The sequence below is a fragment of the Piliocolobus tephrosceles genome, chromosome 13 (genome assembly GCF_002776525.5).
Source record: "Piliocolobus tephrosceles isolate RC106 chromosome 13, ASM277652v3, whole genome shotgun sequence".
NCBI classification, from domain to species: Eukaryota; Metazoa; Chordata; class Mammalia; order Primates; family Cercopithecidae; genus Piliocolobus; species Piliocolobus tephrosceles.
This window is the reverse complement of record NC_045446.1, coordinates 83,663,167-83,683,329: the sequence shown is the minus strand read 5'-3', so window position 1 is coordinate 83,683,329 and position 20,163 is coordinate 83,663,167. Positions and strand designations below refer to the sequence as shown.

Genomic DNA, 20,163 nt, shown 5'->3' with positions numbered 1-20,163 from the left:
TGGCCCACAAGCTCCATTTTTCTTTAATGAAAACACGGTGGAGAAATACAAAAGAATTGTATTACTGCACAGTCATCTTACAAATTGTTAAAGCAGGATGTCTGTTTTAAAAATTGAAAGCCTTACTTATAAGGAGACCTCACCTATATGATATTACTTTTAGTGGTACCAAAAGGTTTATAAGCCTAAATCTATCTCATATTAATGGGCACACTTTAGGCACTATTTCCAAGAAGTGCAAACCTGTTCCTTGGAAAAGATAATCCACTAATGCATTAGTTTTTCCCTTTGAAAAAGCAGAGAGCTAATGGAAAGGCCTTAATTGGAGAAAGCAATCCAGGGCTCCTGGCTCCTGGGAGCCAGCTGGAGAATCCCAGGTGGAAGACTGGGCATGAGCCATGCACTAGGTGTCTCAAGTGATGAGGTCATTCAAGTGGGAGAACAGACCAAAAAATCTTGAGGATGCTCTAAAGAGATAATCTGCCTCCTATGCCTTCAGCTGTCCTTTCTGAGGATGTTCTTAAATTACCTATGTAGGTTAGACCCAGGCAAGCTTAAAGCAGACAACTGGAGGAAGAGGTTATAGAGAGTAGGCTGGGCATGGTGGCTCACACCTGTAATCCTAGCACTTTGGGAGACAGAGGCAGGTGGATCACTTGAACTGAGTTGGAAACCAGCCTGGGAAACATGGAAAAACCCTGTCTCTACAAAAAATACAAAAATTAGCCAGGCATGGTGGTGCATGTGTGTGGTCCCAGCTACTCGGAAGGCTGAGACAGGAGGATCACCTAAGCCCGGGAGGTCAAGACTGCGGTGAGCCATGATCACACCACTGCACTCCAGACTGGGCTACAGAGTGAGATGCCATCTTAAAAAAAAAAAAGTTTAGGAAGTATTTGGGGGAAGAAAAAGTATTTGGAGATTTTTTAAACCACATACTTTATGTGATGTCAACATCAAAGAAGGAATATTTAAAAAGCAAACAGAAACGCTTAAGTTAGTAATATTTTAAACTGCATGAAAAACGTATTATTTTACATTTTGTCATACTGTATATACAACTGTACATAAACTTCTGCATTTCAAAGCACTTGTCATTTATAAAGTGGAAAGTTTCAAAGTGCTAAATAAACATTTCCTAATTATTGTTTTTAAAAACAGCACTCCTTTGGAAGTTATCTCTTCTTTGTACTTATAGTTGATCTGTAAACATTTCAAGTCAAAGTTTCTGGAAACTTCTTTAGGAAACATCTGGAAAAAATCATAGTAGACAAGGGCTAAGTGCAGACATAAGCAGCTCCATTTTATAAACAAAGTTTCGACCTTCCATTTTATTCCACTGAACTTCTTTGAATGGCCCACGAAGATGACTCCATTTGTTATCTTGTAAAACATCACTTTTTGGAAGGTCTTTACATTGGTTACGAGGAAACTGAACCATAATCTTGCTGCCACTTTCAGGTCCGTTACGAACTGTGGAGAAAAACCAAAATATCAATACACTCTAGTTTACCAAACTAGAAATAACAAGGATAAATCCCACAACTTCATTCTACTGTGAATACAAAAACTTTGTCTGCCAACTTAAAATATTCTTGTTAAAAAGTGCTTTTTCAGTTTCAACATGCAAGAAAAAAAAAATCCTAACTTCTATATAAGAGGATGGTATAAATATTCAGGAGTTATTATTTGTACCACAAAGATTAAGCAAGATGAGTTTTGACCTAGGAATGTCAAATGTCCTCTATAATTTCAGGAAATCATCTTTTTGTTTGTTTATTTCCACATGCAGCACTGAAAAACATACAAAGCCTTTTTTGGGAGGCGGTTAAAAACAAGGTCTCACTATGTTGCCAGGGCTGGTCTCAAACTCCTGGACTCAAGCAATCCTCCCACCTCAGCCTCCCAAACTGCTGGGATTACAGGCGTGAGCCACCACACCTAGGACATTCACCTATTTTTTTCAATACATTCATTTGATAATGTAATCATTCAATGAATTGTTAATACATGCCTAATATGTAACGAAACCTCAACCACTTAAAATCAGGACTGAAAGGAATGAAGGAAAGATTATTCTGAATTAAGAATTTCAGGTTTTAATGAGGTTTTAACTATCACTTGGGAAAGAAGAAAAGGGTATTTTTAAATTCCTAGCAATCAAGATCCAGCAATGACCAAGCTTGCAGATTCACAAGCTGTGATCCTGTGGGGAAATATTTCTAACTACCCACTCTTTCAAATATAGTCATGAGCTGCGTAACATTTCAGTCAACTGCTTTTGTTGTGTTACAAGTGCCTAGAGTATTCAGTACAGTAACATGCTGTACAGGTTTGTAGCCTAGAAGCAACAGGCTATGCCATGAAGCCTAGATGTGTATGTAGTAGGCTGTACCATCGAGGGCTGTGTAAGTGCACTCTATTATCATACGATGAAATCCTCTAACAAGACATTTCTCAGAACCTGTCCCTGTCGCTATGCAACACATGACTGTATTTTTCAAGTAGTCAGAGCAGATATTAGAAACGAAGATCACCCTAAAACCTTAAGTGCTTCAAATGTAAATTTAAGCTATGTAATACTCATGCAAGTGCCTACTTGTAGAAGGTGCTTAATAAAATACTTCTCCTTGGCCGGGTGCGGTGGCTCATGCCTGTAATCCCAGCACTTTGGGAGGCCGAGGTGGGCGGATCATCTGAGGTTAGGAGTTCGAGACCAGCCTGGCCAACACGGCAAAACGCTGCCTCTACTAAAAATACAAAAATTAGTCAGGTGTGATGATGGGCACCTGTAGTCCCAGCTACTCGGGAGGCTGAGGCAGGAGAATCGCTTGAAACTGGGAGGCAGAGGTTGTGGTGAGCTGAGATCACGCCACTGTACTCCAGCCTGATACTCCATCTCAACAAAAAATAAAACAAAACAAAATACATTATTTAAAATGTTTTTATTTATTTAAAAAGTTTTAAAAACTGTTACTATTTTTTTAATGTGAAAAAAATAGTATCTTGCATTAGATACTATTAGATACTCCTCTCTCTTCCATCTCTTTACTATTTGTAGGAACAGCTATTTTTCTTCCCGTGTTTACAGCAATATATTTTTTTAAAGTTTTTATCCATTAAACTTGGGACTGCAGGAGTAACAATGCTGATGACACTTTTCAGACTATCTCAGGAAAATGTGCTGCCAGTCTAAACATTTGTTATAATTACTAGAAAGAGAAATAATCTCTTGCTCTGAATAATAGCTATGATCAAATAAATATTCAGTGTAAATACATTAACTAATTTATTGCAGAGATAAATTACTCTCACCAACATTTATTAAAACTAAATGTTAAAGCCAAACTCCCAGTGGTCCCTTCTCATTCAAAGCAGCAGAAAGTACCTGAAATAGCATAGTCCCCACTTGGGGAGGCCACTGTGATGGCAGATGCATTACCAATGCTCTCTATGGGCCCAAGTCCCACATGATTACTGAAGCTCAGTACTTGCCAGCCCATAACCTTGGCGAGTTGCTGAACCGCATGTACCTGGTGCTGTGACATCTGTGAACGAAAAAGGACACTTGACTGACAACCAGCAGAGATATTTGCAGTGACTTAACATCATGACCATAAAGTAAACTTTTGTTGGGGTGCTGACTGACTAGTACAGCCTATCTTAGGTCTGAGGAATCCTCCTGTGTGTAATATAAGGGGAGGGAATAAATCTCCACCTTCTACTGCAAAAGCAAAAGTTGCCTGATACTTGCTTCTCCTGCCCACTGGCAGCTTAAGCACAGACATACGACATAAATTTGGCCAACTGAAGGCTCCCGTCTAGATCACTGAATACGGTGCAACATTTGCCCCTTCAAATCCACTGTCTACCTGATTTTCTGCCCTGGGAGGCTGACACACGTGGTTACATTAATACCTTCTTACGTCCTCTGGCTTTGGGCTGCGTTCAGGTAATGGGAGCCATCCAAAGGGAGCCAAAAGGACGGCAAGGAAGAGTGAGGTCAGGGTATTTATTCTCCTGGCATCCTCCCTGCGAGGTTGTCTAGGCTGGTTGTATCTCTTGACTGGCTGCTAGGCTTCTCAAGATGGACTGTTCTACATGACTCTCCCCCTTAGGGTTCCTGTAATCCATCCTTCCTCTTAACTTTGGTGACCACTAAACCCCTGGGGCCTGGTTACCTGGTTACTACGACTAGCAACAGGTTACCACACTATCCCTGGTGGCTCTCTTACACCCATACCTTTGTAAATAGATTTTTAGTAACTAGGCCCTCCTAAAATTATCCTCCTGAGTCTGCCACCTATTTCTTGTTAAGACTCTGACTGATACAATGGGGGCAATTTAGAATGTATTCTGTCACCAGTGCTGAAGGCAGCAGTGCTGGGACAGCATTAGTGTCATTCCCCTGGCCATGGTTCTCATATCTAGTGTTGATCCCTATCCATTTGTAAGCCTTGTTCTCTAGACCTCCTGTTGATTCTGGGACCTGCTCAATAGTGTTCTAATATATTTTTGTGTGTGTGTTTAAGGTGACCAAACCAATTTGGAAGTAATTAGCCAAGAGCTGCCATACCTAACAAATGAATTTTATTTACTTGGCACCAAAGAAGCAAATCAGTATATAAGACCATTGCTTCTGAGGTGGAAACTGTTTTTTTTTAATGTGAAAAAAAAAAATAGTATCTTGCATTAACATTTCAAAAACCTACCCTTTATCTTTTAATTCAATATTTCACTGGGTCATTAAAAACTCCACAAAGAAATTAGGAAAAATACCTTTAGATATGAAAAGAAAGGGCTAGAAATTTGTCTGATGTCACAAAGCAAGTTTGTCGTAATGCTGGGGCTAGAACACATCACTTTTTTTCTTTAAAGAGATGGTATCTTGCTCTGTCACTCTGGGCTGAAATACAGTGAGACCAATCATAGCTCACTGTAACCTCGAACACCCGGGCTCAAGCAACCCTCCTGCCTCGGCCTCCCTAACAGCTATGACTATAGTTACATACCAACACACCCACCCAATTTTCTATTTTTGTGGAGACAGGGGTCTTTCTATGTTGCCCAGGCTGGTATTGAACTCCTGACCTGAAGTGATCCTCTCACTTCAACTTCCTAAAGTGCTGGGATTATAGGCACAAACCACCATACCCAGCCTCAAACCCATCACTTTCTATACTGCCCCTTGGACTTGAGGTTAAACTACTTTATTTATTACGGATAATGGTCATTATAATTTTTTTATATGATCTCCCTTTCTCTAGTTTTCTTCAGTTTCTACAACAACTCTGGAGATGTTGTAAACCTTATAGATTTTGTAAACCTTCACAAATATGACATGAGGGGAAAAAAACTTGCTAGTCTCAGAACTGGTCCTTCATCTTAAGATAAACTATGTGAAAACCTAGGAAAGCTTATCACTACTTTCAATTAACCAACAGGTTGTAAAATGTGCATTAGAAATTAAACAGAATTTAATTTCTACTGGAAAAAAATTTTCTTCTTACATAATTTATTACATTTTTAACTACTTTTTAACCAATTTGTTCTTTAAGTAGCTATGCAAAGGAGGGCTTAAAACACAACCTGCAACTGTTACCTGAGACAGAAGAAAATCCTGTAGCTCCTGCTCCTGATAAGACAATGTGATTACTCTTCCATCTCTATGTACAACTCGAATCTGCTCAACTCCAATATTCAATTGCAGTTGAATGGACCTTTATAGACACACATACTAAAAATCAGAGATGTTCAAAATTATCTTATACAATATCATAAATAATAAACCTCAACATCAAATTAAAAATTATTATTATTATTTTTTTAGACAGAGTCTTAGTCTGTTGCCCAGGCTGGAGTGCAGTGGCACGATCTCAGCTCACTGCAACCTCCCTCTCCTGAGTTCAAGAGATTCTCCTGCCTCAGCCTCCCAAGTAGCTGGGATGACAGGCACCCGCCACCATGCCCAGCTAATTTTTGTTATTTTTAGTAGAGACGGTATTTCACCATATTGGCCAGGCTGGTCTCGAACTCCTGACCTGAAGTGATCTACCTGCCTTGGCCTCCCAAAGTGCTGGGATTACAGGCCTGAGCCCCCGTACCCCGCCAAAAAGAAAACATTTTAATAACCCACACCAACATCCATAGAGGAGATGCAGGGGTCTTCTTAGGTTCAACTAAACAGACTCACCCCAGAATACCATAGACCACACAGAGTACCAGTCTACCCAGAAGGATGTGAAGGGACCACAGCTTGCCAGCAGGCCATGCAACTGTCTATATAGCAGCAGAACACCTTTGCTGCAAGGAGAAGAGATCCACATTGGGTATACGTGGGACCTGCTCTAACAGGAGCCATAAGCTCTTGTAACAACCCCATAGGCATGGTTTCCACAAGCTAAGCCCAGTTTTAAAAGTCACCACCATCCAGGGAAGTCCAAAGGCATTCCCATCAGTTATTTAAAATTTCTCCCGGTTCAGACGCATTTTGCCAATTTGAGATCATTTTTACTATAAGCAGTGTTGCCTAGTAATACAGATGACATCTTTCCTTAACAGGCTTCCAAGGGATTAGAGCCAGCGTTAACAAAGAGCAAATTCTCATACAGAAAGAGAAACAGTTTTGTTAACTCTTTACCTTCTCCTACTGAAAAAACTGGCAAACAAGTCAGAATATATATACTCCATTAATTTGGCTTAGGCCAAATAAAGAAACTCATACAACAGCCAGTAAATAACAAGCAGATCACTGCACTCTTCCAAAGGAACTTCTAAAATTTCAGTGTGTAATACATCCAAGAAACCTGAAATCCTCTAATAACATAGATGAACAAAATGCAGGAAAAAACAGCTTTATATCCTCTCACATTTGATAATAGCGCTTGTTTCTAACTTTATTTTAAAGTAAGTATTTCACAACAAAGCATTTTGGTGATTGTCTATATAAAGTTGAAATTAAAAAAAAAAAAAAATAAGAGGCCGGGTGCAGTGGCTCATGCCTGTAATCCCAGCATTCCAGGAGGCCGAGGCAGGCGATCACAAGGTCAAGAGATCGAGACCATCCTGGCCAACATGGTGAAACCCCATCTCCACTAAAAATACAAAATTTAGGTGGGCTTGGTGGCATACACCTATAGTCCCAGCTATTCAGGAGGCTGAGGCAGAAGAATTGCTTGAAACCAGGAGACAGAGGTTGCAGTGAGCCAAGATCACACCACTACACTCCAATCCGATGACAGAGCAAAACTCCGTCTCAAAAAAAAAAAACAAGACAAGGTCTTGCTATGTTCAGCCCAGGCTGGAGTGCAGTGGTTTTATCCATGGTACCATGATAGCGCACTGCATCCTTGAAATCCTGATGTTGAGTAATCCCCTCCCGCCTCAGCCTCCTGAGAGGCTGGGACTTCAGGTGTGCGCAACCATGCCTGGTTTAAGTTGTAATTTTGATGAACTAAAGTTTACACTGTTTTCTCAAAGAAAAACAAAACTCAAAAGGCTTAAAGATACATACATCTAACAAACATTTTAGAATTCTTTTCTTAAAACAAGGTGTGAAGGAACAGGGATTCTTATCACTCACTGTTGGTGAATGCATACTTGTGGCAACCAATTGAAGAACAATTTGGTAGTACTAATTAAAAATTTAAATGTCCTTATCTTTTCTTTGAGACAGGATCTCACTCTATCACCCAGGCAGGAGCGCAGTGGCGCAATCTCAGCTCACTGCAACCTCTGTCTCCTGGGTTCAAATGATTCTCCCACTTCAGCCTCCCAAGCAGCTGAACTACAGGCATGTACCACCGTACCCAGCTGATTTTTCTGTTTTTAGTAGGGACAGGGTTTCATCATGTTGGCCAGGCTGGGCTCGAACTCCTGGCCTCAAGTGATCCGTCCGCCTCAACCTCCTAAAATGCGGGGGATAGAGGCGTCAGCCACCGTGCCCAGCCAAATGTCCTTCCGTTTTAACCCAGCAATTATACTTGTAGGACTTTACCCTATAAATGGATATACCTGTATATGTACAAATTATTTTGCTGATACTCAACAAAAATGTTCAGTAACAGAAGACTGATTAAAGTTTGGGACATATAATGGAATACAAAAAGGCTGTAAGAAAAAAATGAGGTAAACCTATGTGCTAACAAAATGTTTACTCACTCATATACTACTACAGAGCAATAAATGATTTATTATGTGTACCTCTCTGTATTTCTGGACCTTATGGCAATATGAATAATTTTAACTCAGAATAATGCAGAATAATCCATATATTTTAAACCTTGTTAAAATAGTCCACATAAAATAGTCCACATTTACTACTCTGTAAAGCATTTCCTGTATACAGTTTTTCCTAATTGATTCCATTGTATTCTGATCATTAAACCTACCTGCATAAGTTGAACTATTTCAAAAAAATACTACTGAGTTTAACAAGCACGTAAATTGCAAATGACTGCTAATACGTATAGAGTTTCTTTTTGGGGTGATGGAAATGTTCAATAATTAGATGATGATGGTTATACAACACAGGGAATACACTAAAGACCACTGAAATGTGTCCACTGTAAAATGGTGAATTTTGTTATGTGTAGTATGTTTTCAGAAAGCATACAAAACTGTGTAAGAGAGGTAGGGTTGCATGTCTTCTACATGTATATGTAAAAAAAAATTTTTTTAAAGAGAGGTAGGGTACAGGAACAGGTAGGATATATATGCTTGTAAATACATAGACTTTCCTAGAAAAATGTGTAAGAAACTGTTTTAAATGACTGATCCAAAGGAATTCTGAGAATTATTTTCAACTTTCAACAGCCTAAGTTGAGCCCAGCTGTGATGCTTAATACTGTCAACTTGATTGGACTGAAGGATACAAAGTATTGGTCCTAGGTATGTCTGTGAGGATGTGCTGCCGAAGGAGATTAATATTTGAGTCAGTGGGTTGGGAAAGGCAGACCCACCCTTAATCTGGGTGGGCACCATCTAATCAGCTGCCAGCATGGCTAGAATATAAATAGGCAGAAAAATGTGAAAAGAGAGACTGGCCTAGCCTCCCAGCCTACATCTTTCTCCCGTGCTGGATGCTTCCTGCCCTTGAACATCAACTCCAAGTTCTTTAGTTTTGGAACTTTGACTGGCTCTCCTTGCTCCTCAGCTGGCAGATGGCCTATTATGGGACCTTATGATTGTGTGAGTTAATACTTAATAAACTCCTACATATATATATATGTGTGTGCGTGTGTGTGTGTGTGTGTGTGTGTATATATATATATATATATATATTTTTTTTCAATTAGTTCTGTCCCTCTAGAGAATCCTAATACACCAGCTATAGAAGATGAGGAAAAGGGCATTCTACTACTGCCTTCTACTTCTCCTCCACTCCTGATTCTGTCAAGGCTACATCATCACTAACTTTTCTTCATGGAAGTTTAGCACATTTACAATGGGACTTGTAACCATTATCCCACAGTTTTAGTCTTAGTTCTAAGTATAAACAATTTAATGATGGTAACTTTTTCTTTTCCTTCCCATTGCACTCAGTCTCTCTTAACTTTTTACTACGGAAAATTTTAAACACAAACAGTAGGAGGGCAAAAGGCTTATCGGCAAATAAATAATAAACACCAACAGAAGTATAATATAATGAAAGCCTATAATTCCATCATCCAGTCTTAACAGTTAAAAATGCAATCCAAACTTGTTTCATCTATGTTCAACACCTACTTTTTCCCACCCCACCCTGAAATCACCCCAATTATTTTATTATCTCTTTAGACAAAGGGGAAAAAAACTCTATGACTCCACTTTATTCCACCATCTTTCTCTGGAAGTTTCAGGACTAGTTTCCTTCCCATTGTGTATTCTTTCCCACTCTACATCTGCTCTTACACTTATCTCCTATTTTTTCATTTTTTAAGTGAATTAAAACCTCTGCATTAAAAATAGCATTATATTGGGAATGACTGTACATAGGAAAAAATCAAAAAGAAAGAAAAAAAATAGCATTATAAAAGTATTTTCTGTCCCTGCTCCCAAGGGTCATGATTCTGCGTTTCACAGCATGTTTTGTGTTACTGTGGCTAGTTACGTTTGTCTGAAATAAAACAACTAAGAAGGGTATGGTAGTGCACACCCGTAGTCCCAGCTACACAGGAGGCAGAGGCAGGAGGACTGCTTGAGCTCAGGAGTTTGAGATCAGCCTGGACAACAGCATTGTGAGACGCCATCTCAAAAACACAAACCGAGACAAAAAGGAATTAAAGTAACTAACACTTTAAAAATAAAACGTAGTCACAAACCCTGACTAATGTCAGGTGTTACATTTCAAAGAGGCTCAAAAGGTAGCCAAAAAAGTCCTTTAATGGCTACTGGCCAATTGTATTAAGTCGTGATTTGTGAATGTAAATCAAGTAGACTGCATTCCTATGAAGGCTGGGGACAAAAACCATCTTACCTCCTTCACAGACACACAGTTATCAACCCAGTTTTTAGGGCATAATCATGAACTGGATTAGACCCAGGATCAACACCAGGTCATGAGAGCTATAAAACTTAGGCTGTTCTAGGCATAACATGGAGTACAGGCTAGAATACAAATGGCCCTATTAACTTCAAATATACTAGACCTGCCATAGCCATTAGGCAAGAACTGAAGCAGACCTGGAGTCTCAAGAGGTAAGGCAGCCTTCTGCTCAGTGCTGGGATTCATTGTTTACCCCAGCTCAAATATGTGACATTTACCTAATAGAGACTAGTTTTTAGACATTCTTGCCTCTCATTCTTACAATGCTTAAAAACAGACTTTATGAATTTTCTCCTAAGAACTAATTGCCATCAAAAAAAGAAACAAAAAAACAGTCGCCAGGAGTGGTGGCTCATGCCTGTAATCCCAGCACTTTGGGAGGCCAAGACAGGAGGATTGCTGGAGTCCAGGAGTTCAAGACCAGCATGGGCAACATAGACCTGTTTCTCAAAAAAAAAAAATTTTTTTTTTAATTAGCTGGGCATGGGGACACACACCTATAGTCCCAGCTACTCAGGACGTTGAGGCAGAAGAATTCCTTGAACCCAGGAGCTTGAGGCTGCAGTCAGTTATGAACATCACTGCACTCCAACCTGGGTAAAAGAGTGAGACTCCACCTAAAAAAAAAAAACCTGCCGGGCGCGGTGGCTCAAGCCTGTAATCCCAGCACTTTGGGAGGCCGAGACGGGCGGATCACGAGGTCAGGAGATCGAGACCATCCTGGCTAACACGGTGAAACCCCGTCTCTACTAAAAACTACAAAAACACTAGCCGGGCGAGGTGGCGGCGCCTGTAGTCCCAGCTACCCGGGAGGCTGAGGCAGGAGAATGGCGTGAATCCGGGAGGCGGAGCTTGCAGTGAGCTGAGATCAGGCCACAGCACTCCAGCCTGGGTGACAGAGCGAGACTCCGTCTCAAAAAAAAAAAAAAAACCACTCTCTTTGGGAGGCCAAGGTGGGCGGATCACGAGATCAGGAGATCGAGACCATCCTTGGCTAACACCGTGAAACCCCGTCTCTACTAAAAATACAAAAAACAAAACAAAACAAACAAAAAAACACTCTACAGTTTATATAATTTACAGAAAAGTTATGCCACCCTAGCAAATAAAAACCAAATGCTTAATATAATTACTCAGCAAACATCAACAGCAAGTTAACATATTAAATACAAAACTTTTATTTTGGCCACTTACTTGCATATTTGCTCATAGCCTTGTGATGTGATTAAAACTTTCACACTAGATTCATAAACATCATTGATATTTGACCAATGAGCTTGTATCTGAGGATCCTCAATTCGGCTTGCTAAGCTGTCAATGGTTGCAGCAGCTCTTTTAAACACAAGGGTTAAAAAACTTTTTAAGTCACCATACAAAATGACAGGAATATAAATGATTCATCAATTTTATGAAAATTTTAAAACTACTTTTTAAAACTAACCACTATGTGTAAGGCAGACTTTAAATGAAGGCAGAGGTACTTCTAAGAACCCTTTCATACTGCTTGAATGTGTAGGTTCTCAGCTTCACACTACAATACACTCTCATCACACACCCCTGATTATCACGATTCATGATAGATTTATTCCCTTTATTCATTTTCTTCCACTCAGAAAAGCTTATCAGGAAATGAATGAGAAGGATATTCAATATTCTAGGGTATAAACCTAATATAAATCATTCATAAATGTCAGTATTTGATCCCTGGTAAAAATGACTTGGGACACACCCACATCTAGACCCATTACTGTAATGAAATTATAATCATATTCAAGAGAAGCTGGAGATTTTTTGCACAATCAAAACCTTATACTCCAAAAAAAGAAAAATATCAATACAAATGAGAAATAAGATTCATCAAGTATTCATTATATAGCAAGCATTATAATAAGTGCTTTCATGAATTATATCATTTAATCTTACTAACATATCATTTAATCTTAACCTTATTAGGTAGGTACTATTATTTCCATTCTTATAAGAGAAAAAACTTTAGCAATGTTAAGCAATTTGCCCAAGGTCACATAGATGTAAACTGGGATACAAAACCTGGGAGTCTAAATCCAGAGCCAAAAACCTGGGAATCTAATTCCAAAGCCAATAATCTTATACACACTAATCAACAGCCAACACTTAGAACCAAAGCATAAATCATTTAAATTAACCAACCCTCTGTTTCTAATTATCTGATTTTTAACATTTTACTGGAAAAAGAAAGAAAGGCCTGGAGGTGGCTCACACCTGTAACCAAAACACTTTGCGGGGACAAGCAGTGAGGATCGCTTGATACCAGGAGTTCAAAACAAACCCAAGCAATGTATCGACAACGTCTCTATAAATAAAAAGAAAATTAGCTGGCACAGTGGTGTGCATGAGTAGTCCCTGCTACTCAGGAGACTGAGGCAGGATATCACTTGAGCCCAGCAGTGAGCTTTGACCCCACTACTGCACTGCACTCCAGTCTAGGCCAGAGTAAGATGCTGTCTCAATTTTTTTTTTTTTTTTGAGACGGAGTCTCGCTCTGTCGCCCAGGCTGGAGTGCAGTGGCCGGATCTCAGCTCACTGCAAGCTCCGCCTCCCGGGTTTACGCCATTCTCCCGCCTCAGCCTCCTGAGTAGCTGGGACTACAGGCGCCCGCCACCTCGCCTGGCTAGTTTTTTGTATTTTTTTTTAGTAGAGACGGGGTTTCACCGTGTTAGCCAGGATGGTCTCGATCTCTTGACCTCATGATCCGCCCGTCTCAGCCTCCCAAAGTGCTGCGAATTTTTTTTTTTTTTAAGAGACGGTCTCACTCTATCACCCAGGCTGGAGTGCAGTGGTACAATCTTAGCTCACTGCAACCTCCACCTCCCAGGTTCAAGCAATTCTCCTGCCTCAGCCTCCAGAGTGTAGCTGAGACTACAGGCGTGTGCCACCACGCCTGGCTAATTTTTCTATTTTTAGTAGAAACGAGGTTTTGCCATGTTGGTCAGACTGGTGTAGAACTCCTGACCTCAAGTGATCTGCCCTCCTTGGCCTCCCAAAGTGCTAGGATTACAGGCATGAGCCACCATGCCATGCTCCACCTCAAAATTAAAAAAAAGAAAAAAAATTTATTTTAAAAGAAAACAGGAAGAAATGAGAAGAGCCAGTAGGCACAAGGGGCTTTTACATTAACAGACTTAGGGTTTGGTCTGCTGCTACAGCACTGGCTTCTTACAATACATTCTGAAATTTATTTTCCTTTTTCCTTGGTGTGTTTCCCTGACAGTGTTTCATAATTCCTATAGAAGATATGTATGTGTGTGAGCATTACAAGAAACATTAAACTGGAAATAAAAGTATCTAGCAATGGAAAATTGGGAAATCAGGAAGTATTTATATAATAGGATATTATACAGCTATTAAAATACATTTAAAAACCTTTAATAAAAGATGAAAAACTTTATAATACAATATTAAATGAATGCAAGGTATAAAGTTTTTGTTTGTTTTGGTGTCACCCCTGAGGTATGAACTCAGAAGGATATAACATTTTATAACCTCTGATTTCGTTTTTAAAGACACACATACACTCTGACATATATACATAAAAATATATTAGCATGTCAAGAGATCTCACAGTGCATGGTATCATACACATCAGTCTTTTTTTCTTTTTTAAGATCCGGCTTCGCTCTGTCACCATAACTGGAGCGTACTGGTGTGATCACACTCACTGCAGCCTCAACATCCTAGGCTCAAGTGATCCTCCGGCCTCAGCCTCCCAAGTAGCTGGGACTACAAGTGCATACCACCACAGCTGGCTAATTTTTTTTTATTTTTTGTAGAGATGGGCCATGTTGCCCAGGCTGGTCTCAAACTCCTGGAATCAAGGGATCTGCCTGGCCTCCCTGAATGCTGAGTTTACAGGCATGAGCCACCACACCAAGCCCAGCTATTTTTTAAAAGACTTCCTGGCCAGCCACGGTGGCTCACGCCTGTAATCCCAGCATGTTGGGAAGCCGAGGTGGGTAGATCACTTGAGGTCAGGAGTTCGGGACCAGCCTGGCCAACATGGTGAAACCCCATCTCTACTAAAAACACAAAAATTAGCCAGGCATGATGGTGCATGCTTGTAATCCCAAATACTCGGGAGGTTGAGGCGGGATGATCGCTTGAACCCAGGAGGCAGAGTTTGCAGTGAGCTGCACCACTGCATTCCAGCCTGGGTGACACAGTGAGACTTCGTCTCAAAACAAACAAACAAACAAACAAAAAAATTTCTTGTAGAGACAAAGTCTCACTACACTGCCCAGGCTGGTCTCAAACTCCTGGGCTCCTGGGCTCAAGCAAATTTCCCATCTTGGCCTCCTAAAGTGTAGGGACTACAGGGGTGAGCCACCATGCCCAGCCAGGGTCTTTTTTTCTTCACTAAGCTTTTTGCACACCAGAAAGAAGTAACATTTTTAAAGCTTTGCTGCTTCCAAGGCTACACTTACTACTCTGAAATTTATAATGGTTCTAAAAATAGCTATTTTTATGCTGATCATTTATTTTGGGGAATTTATGGTCAATCAGAAATTTATGGTCAATCAGAAATTTGGAAGACTACTCAAATTATCAGCTTTTTAAGTTGAACTGTATTAATGGTAAGAAACAGTAACCTACCATATAATACTTTATTACTTACAAGAAACTTCTACATACATCACTTAATATGACCCTAAGACCCCACTCCTATACCTACTATTGACAGGGGATTAAGTGGGGGACCATAGACACTAAATCCCTTGCTCGAAGTTATTTAGCAAACGATTGAGCCTTGGTTTACACACCTTTCATCCCTAGTCCCCTACTCCTTTCACTGCATCATGTTGTCTCCTCTAACATGTCTCCCTAATTCCTTTTACTAAAAGTTGAAGGACCTAAATTTCCACTTTAAGACTACAAACTAATGTACTAAAAAAAACTGTATTAACAAGAAAAAGACTGGAAATCAAAAATAAAATATCATGTATTTAATGACAATGACCATGCCTGAAATTCTGAAGTACTACCAAGGCATAATTACAAATGAAGTAAAAACAGGCCTTTTCACTAAGTACCAATAATAAAATAGAAAAGCACCCTTTAGCACTGAAAAAGATAGATTTATATGTAATCATGCCATGTTATTTTGCAAGCAGTGTATATAAAGGAAAAAAAAGAGCTTTGGCATTACATAGACCTGGGCATAAATCCTGGTTCTGCAACTTTTTAGCTGTGTAACTTTGAGAAAGGTGCGTAACTTCTTTAAGCTTCAATCTTATCAGTAAAAACAGGGTTAATACTTCCTGCCCCAAAGAACAAAGACTAAGTTAACATAAAGGAAAGTGCTCTCCAAACTCTAAAATGTGCAAGAAACAAAACATACAGAAACCCTCAAGAAAAACACTTAAATCAGTTCAGAAATAAGTATCTTATCGCTGGGTTACTGAAGAAAGTATGGTGTTGTAAGGCACATTCCTAGTCAATTGTCTTTGCAAAAAAGTGAGTGTTAGAAAGAATACCGTTAGATCAGACATGTATCTAAGTCTTCCCCAGACTTGACAGGACCCAGTCTATGACCATAAATAAACTCTTACCACTTCCTCCGCCTAAAATAAAAAAATTAAAGCATCCCAAAAAAGTGTATGAAATAATAGAAGAAAACAAACTGCAATTTCAAAGAAAAAATAGAAAACAGTAACTTTGTTCAACCTTACCTACTTCTTAGAAAAATATGCTTTGCCTGTTTAATTATTTTTTCCAGAAGCCCTTCACTGGACTGTAATGAATTAATTTCATTTTTATCAAAAGCTTGAGGACCTGAAAGTCTCATTCTCTTGTGGCCAAAAGGTGCACTTGCTGGATGAGGCATCATGATGGAACTCAAGGTCTGTTTATGAAACTAACAAAAACAGTCATTTTAAATAACCAATATCCACATAAGTAAATGCTACTACACAGTATTTTATCAAAACATGGCTGACATCTTAGAAACACTGAAAGGAATGGATTTGAACCACATATGAAAACAATCCAACCTTGGAGAAAAATGCTAGCATCTACTAGGTCACACTTAATGCAAGTCTGTAAAGACAAGGGTCCCTCTCAAGCTGTAACTTTTTTCCTTTTCTTATGTCAGATGCGTAAGGCGCCGACATCCTAATAAGGTTTGAGGGAGTCACAACTCACGCATGAGCATGAAAGCCCAATCATGCTTTTGAATCACAAAAGGATCTCAAGCTTTTTTATTTTAAAGGTTTTAAAATGTAAAACAATCCTCTTCATTGAGTTTCATAAATAGAACATATACAAGCAGTAACTAGTTCTTTCACTATACCCTAGATGAGAGGTTCTCAAACCCGGCTGCCTATCTGAACCTCCTGAGGAGCTTTTTAAAAACAACTCTTGTATCATCACAATCAACTGAACCAGGTTTTGGGGTCGGGCAGGGGAGGTTGTAATATATACTTCTATGAAATTTCACAGGATATTCTTTTGAAATTACCCTGGCCTGTGAACCAGCTCTCTGGAAACAGTTGCAGATGATCTACAAGTAGAACATGTCCTAAAATAAAACTAGTCTGTTCACAGACTCTGGCAAGACATTTTCCCTTACCTCCCCCAGTCAGAATCACCCTTCCCTCTGCACTTTAGCACCATGTTTCTTACACCTCTACTTTAAAACCTGTATATCTCTACCACTAGAAGGTACGCTTGGGGACAGGGACAGTATTCTGATTATCTCTATTCCCCTAGGAAACAGCAAGGATCTTTCATATCAGACAATGAATATTGTTGCTATGTGAATAATCAAGACTCAGCAGAGGAGCGGGACGCTTTGTGCATACTCACTGCCCTGGACATGCTCATCACAGTGCAAAGAAAAACATTTATTTCCTTACCTCTCTAATCAGGAGATGCAAATTATGCTCTAGGACATAAAGGTGGTCCTCTGGACATTGCTTCTCAGTAGCAGATTTTTGGGATTTCTTATCATTTGAGGAATGGCACAGAGAAATAGATAACTGCAAGCCTATTTATAAAAAGGAGGACAGATGTAAATAACCTGAAATATAGAAAGGTACAAACTGTCTTCAAAAAGTATAATCATAGTTCATTTTCAAAAGGTATATTCTAAACTTGAAGATCAGACCTAATGATTAATATCTGTATATGAAGATTACTATTCGGCCGGGTGCAGTGGCTCACGCCTGTAATCCCAGCACGTTGGGAGGCCAAGGCGGGCGGGTCACAAGGTCAGCGGATCAAGACCATCATGGCCAACATAGTGAAATCCCGTCTACTAAAAATACAAAAAAATTAGCTGGGCATGGTGGCATGTGCCTATACTCCCAGTAGCTTGGGAGGCTGAGGCAGGAGAATCGCTTGAACCAGGAGGTGGACAGGTTGCAGTGAGCCAAGATCACACCATTGCACTCCAGCCTGAACAATAAAATGGAAACTTTATCTAAACAAACAAACAAACAAACAAAAAAAAACTATTCATGAATATAATAAACTACCACGTATTTTAACAATTCAAATTCTGTTGACATATAATATGGCTGCTGCCCTTGAACTGTGGCTAAAGACTGGTGAAAAAGCTATATATTAATTCTTTTTTTCCTTTAAAATAAAAGTTGGTAGTCAGTCTTACTGCGTAAAAGACAGTCTTCCCTGCTCCCATGAGAAGTAGGACGGAATTTCTCACTGCTAAAACCTACTTCCTTCTAAGATGACAGTCCTTAGAATTTATGTAAAAAACAAGTGCAAAGCTAAATACAAACTGATCCCCAGGGCAAGTCTACCTGCTTTTGAATAATACAATGAAAATTCAGTTTCTACAAATTTGAGACTATTATAAGTAAACTCTTTCTTTTTTTAAAATTTTTTTTTGTTTTAGTAGAGATGGGATTTCACCATGTTGGCCAGGCTGGTTTCGAACTCCTGACCTCAGGTGATATGCCCGCCGTGGCCTCACATAGTGCTGGGATGACAGGCCTCACATAGTGCTGCGATGACAGGCGTAAGAGTAAACATTTTTAAATTGGCCTCTCATTTAGACAATAAGGAAGGATCCCTGAAAAATCTCCCTTCAAAGCAACTGTTGCTAAATAACTGTAGCTATGCTAGCGCAAATTTTCTTTTCTCTTGACCACGATAATGACTACATAAGTGCAAATTTTAAACATGTAGCTTAAAAATCCAAGGGTCACACTATTTAGAACAGAACAGATTCCACAGTGTAGTTTGTGTTACATGCTTTACTGGCTGTCACTATGGATAGCACACTATTTCTTTGCTCTCCTTATTCTCCCAACACACCCTAAGAGCTACCTTCTCTGTCTTATTCCCCAAAACACAAAGTCCTGTTCATAAAGTCGAAAAAGGGCTGCTCTTACTCGGAAAGGGCTGAGAGATAATCTGGTTTTTCACCACAATGTGAGGGATTTGTGATTTAATTTGAACAGCTTCCCGAGAGAGCTGTGCAAAAATTTCTTTACATAAGAGAACATTTTGTGCCGCTTCTAATTTTGTCTGCCAATGCGGGGAACCTGAAAGACAAGAAATATATGTATCAATTATCTAACCATATTATGCATTAACTAGTTTAAATGGTGATCTGAATATACATGACAAAAGTTTAGAAAAACACTACATTACAGTATACTTTTTTTTTCTGTTCAGTCTCTATAGAGACTGTCAAAAATTGCTAATGCCAACTGTTACAAATCATCCCGGCAGGGTATTGAGACGTTCCCTGCCACCCCAAGCTTTCATTCCTGAAGAGGAAGTTTCAATTTCTGAAGAGTAAAGTATCAATTAGCAATAATCATACCACAGATAAACCTCATTGGATATGATACTACCACTGTGCAAAGCTATATTCTTTCCAAATTATAAAAATCTCACTTCTTTAACAGAGAAAGCCAGTAAAAAAGTCCAATCTTAAAAAAAAGTTGCTGGAGGCTCACACCCGTAATCCTAGCACTTTGGGAGGCTGAGGTGGGTGGATCACCTGAGGCTGAGTGTTCAAGACCAGCCCGACCAACATGGAGAAACCCCATCTCTACTAAAAATACAAAATTAGCCAGGCATGTGGCGCATGCCTGTAATCCCAGCTACTCGGGAGGCTGAGACAGGAGAATCATGAACCTGGGAGGTGGAGGTTGCAATGAGCTGAGATCATGCCACTGCTCTCTAGCCTGGGCAACAAGAGAGAAACTCGGTCAAAAAAAAAAAAAAACAAAAAACTGCACAGCTAAAATCACTAATGGTTTACTGACAAATTTTAGAAGTATATTTTGAAATGTTGTTACTTCAAAATATCTATTTTTCCGGCCAGGCGCGGTGGCTCAAGCCTGTAATCCCAGCACTTTGGGAGGCCGAGACGGGCGGATCACGAGGTCAGGAGATCGAGACCATCCTGGCTAACATGGTGAAACCCCGTCTCTACTAAAAATACAAAAAAAAAAAAAAACTAGCCGGGCGAGGTGGCGGGCACCTGTAGTCCCAGCTACTCTGGAGGCTGAGGCAGGAGAATGGCGTAAACCCGGGAGGCGGAGCTTGCAGTGAGCTGAGATCCGGCCACTGCACTCCAGCCTGGGTGACAGAGCAAGACTCCGTCTCAAAAAAAAAAAAAAAAAAAA

General features: G+C 39.8%; 1 protein-coding gene, 1 non-coding gene and 1 pseudogene across 3 annotated transcripts in view; all 3 read right to left on the bottom strand.

The window, feature by feature from the left end:
• The window catches only part of MED17 (mediator complex subunit 17), a 29,776-nt gene continuing 9,613 nt past the window's right edge, over window positions 1-20,163 (bottom strand). The window contains exons 6-13 of one of the 2 annotated variants that reach the window (XR_002731060.1): window positions 18,916-19,068; window positions 17,416-17,546; window positions 16,231-16,415; window positions 11,720-11,857; window positions 6,194-6,303; window positions 5,603-5,720; window positions 3,389-3,548; window positions 1,338-1,473 (exon numbers count right to left, since the gene is read on the bottom strand). Coding sequence is in view for 1 of the 2 variants with exons in the window: in XM_023209167.2 (XP_023064935.1) it covers window positions 1,262-1,473; window positions 3,389-3,548; window positions 5,603-5,720; window positions 11,720-11,857; window positions 16,231-16,415; window positions 17,416-17,546; window positions 18,916-19,068 (1,097 nt within the window). In the remaining variant the exon portion in view is untranslated. Of the gene's footprint in view, window positions 1,474-3,388; window positions 3,549-5,602; window positions 5,721-6,193; window positions 6,304-11,719; window positions 11,858-16,230; window positions 16,416-17,415; window positions 17,547-18,915; window positions 19,069-20,163 lie in introns of both variants that reach the window. The other variant, XM_023209167.2, reaches the window with a different exon arrangement.
• LOC111541020 lies at window positions 16,647-16,747 on the bottom strand. Its single transcript, XR_002731151.1, has one exon. It is a non-coding gene; the product is annotated as a small nucleolar RNA U13 (small nucleolar RNA).
• LOC111541017 lies at window positions 19,202-19,397 on the bottom strand (annotated as a pseudogene).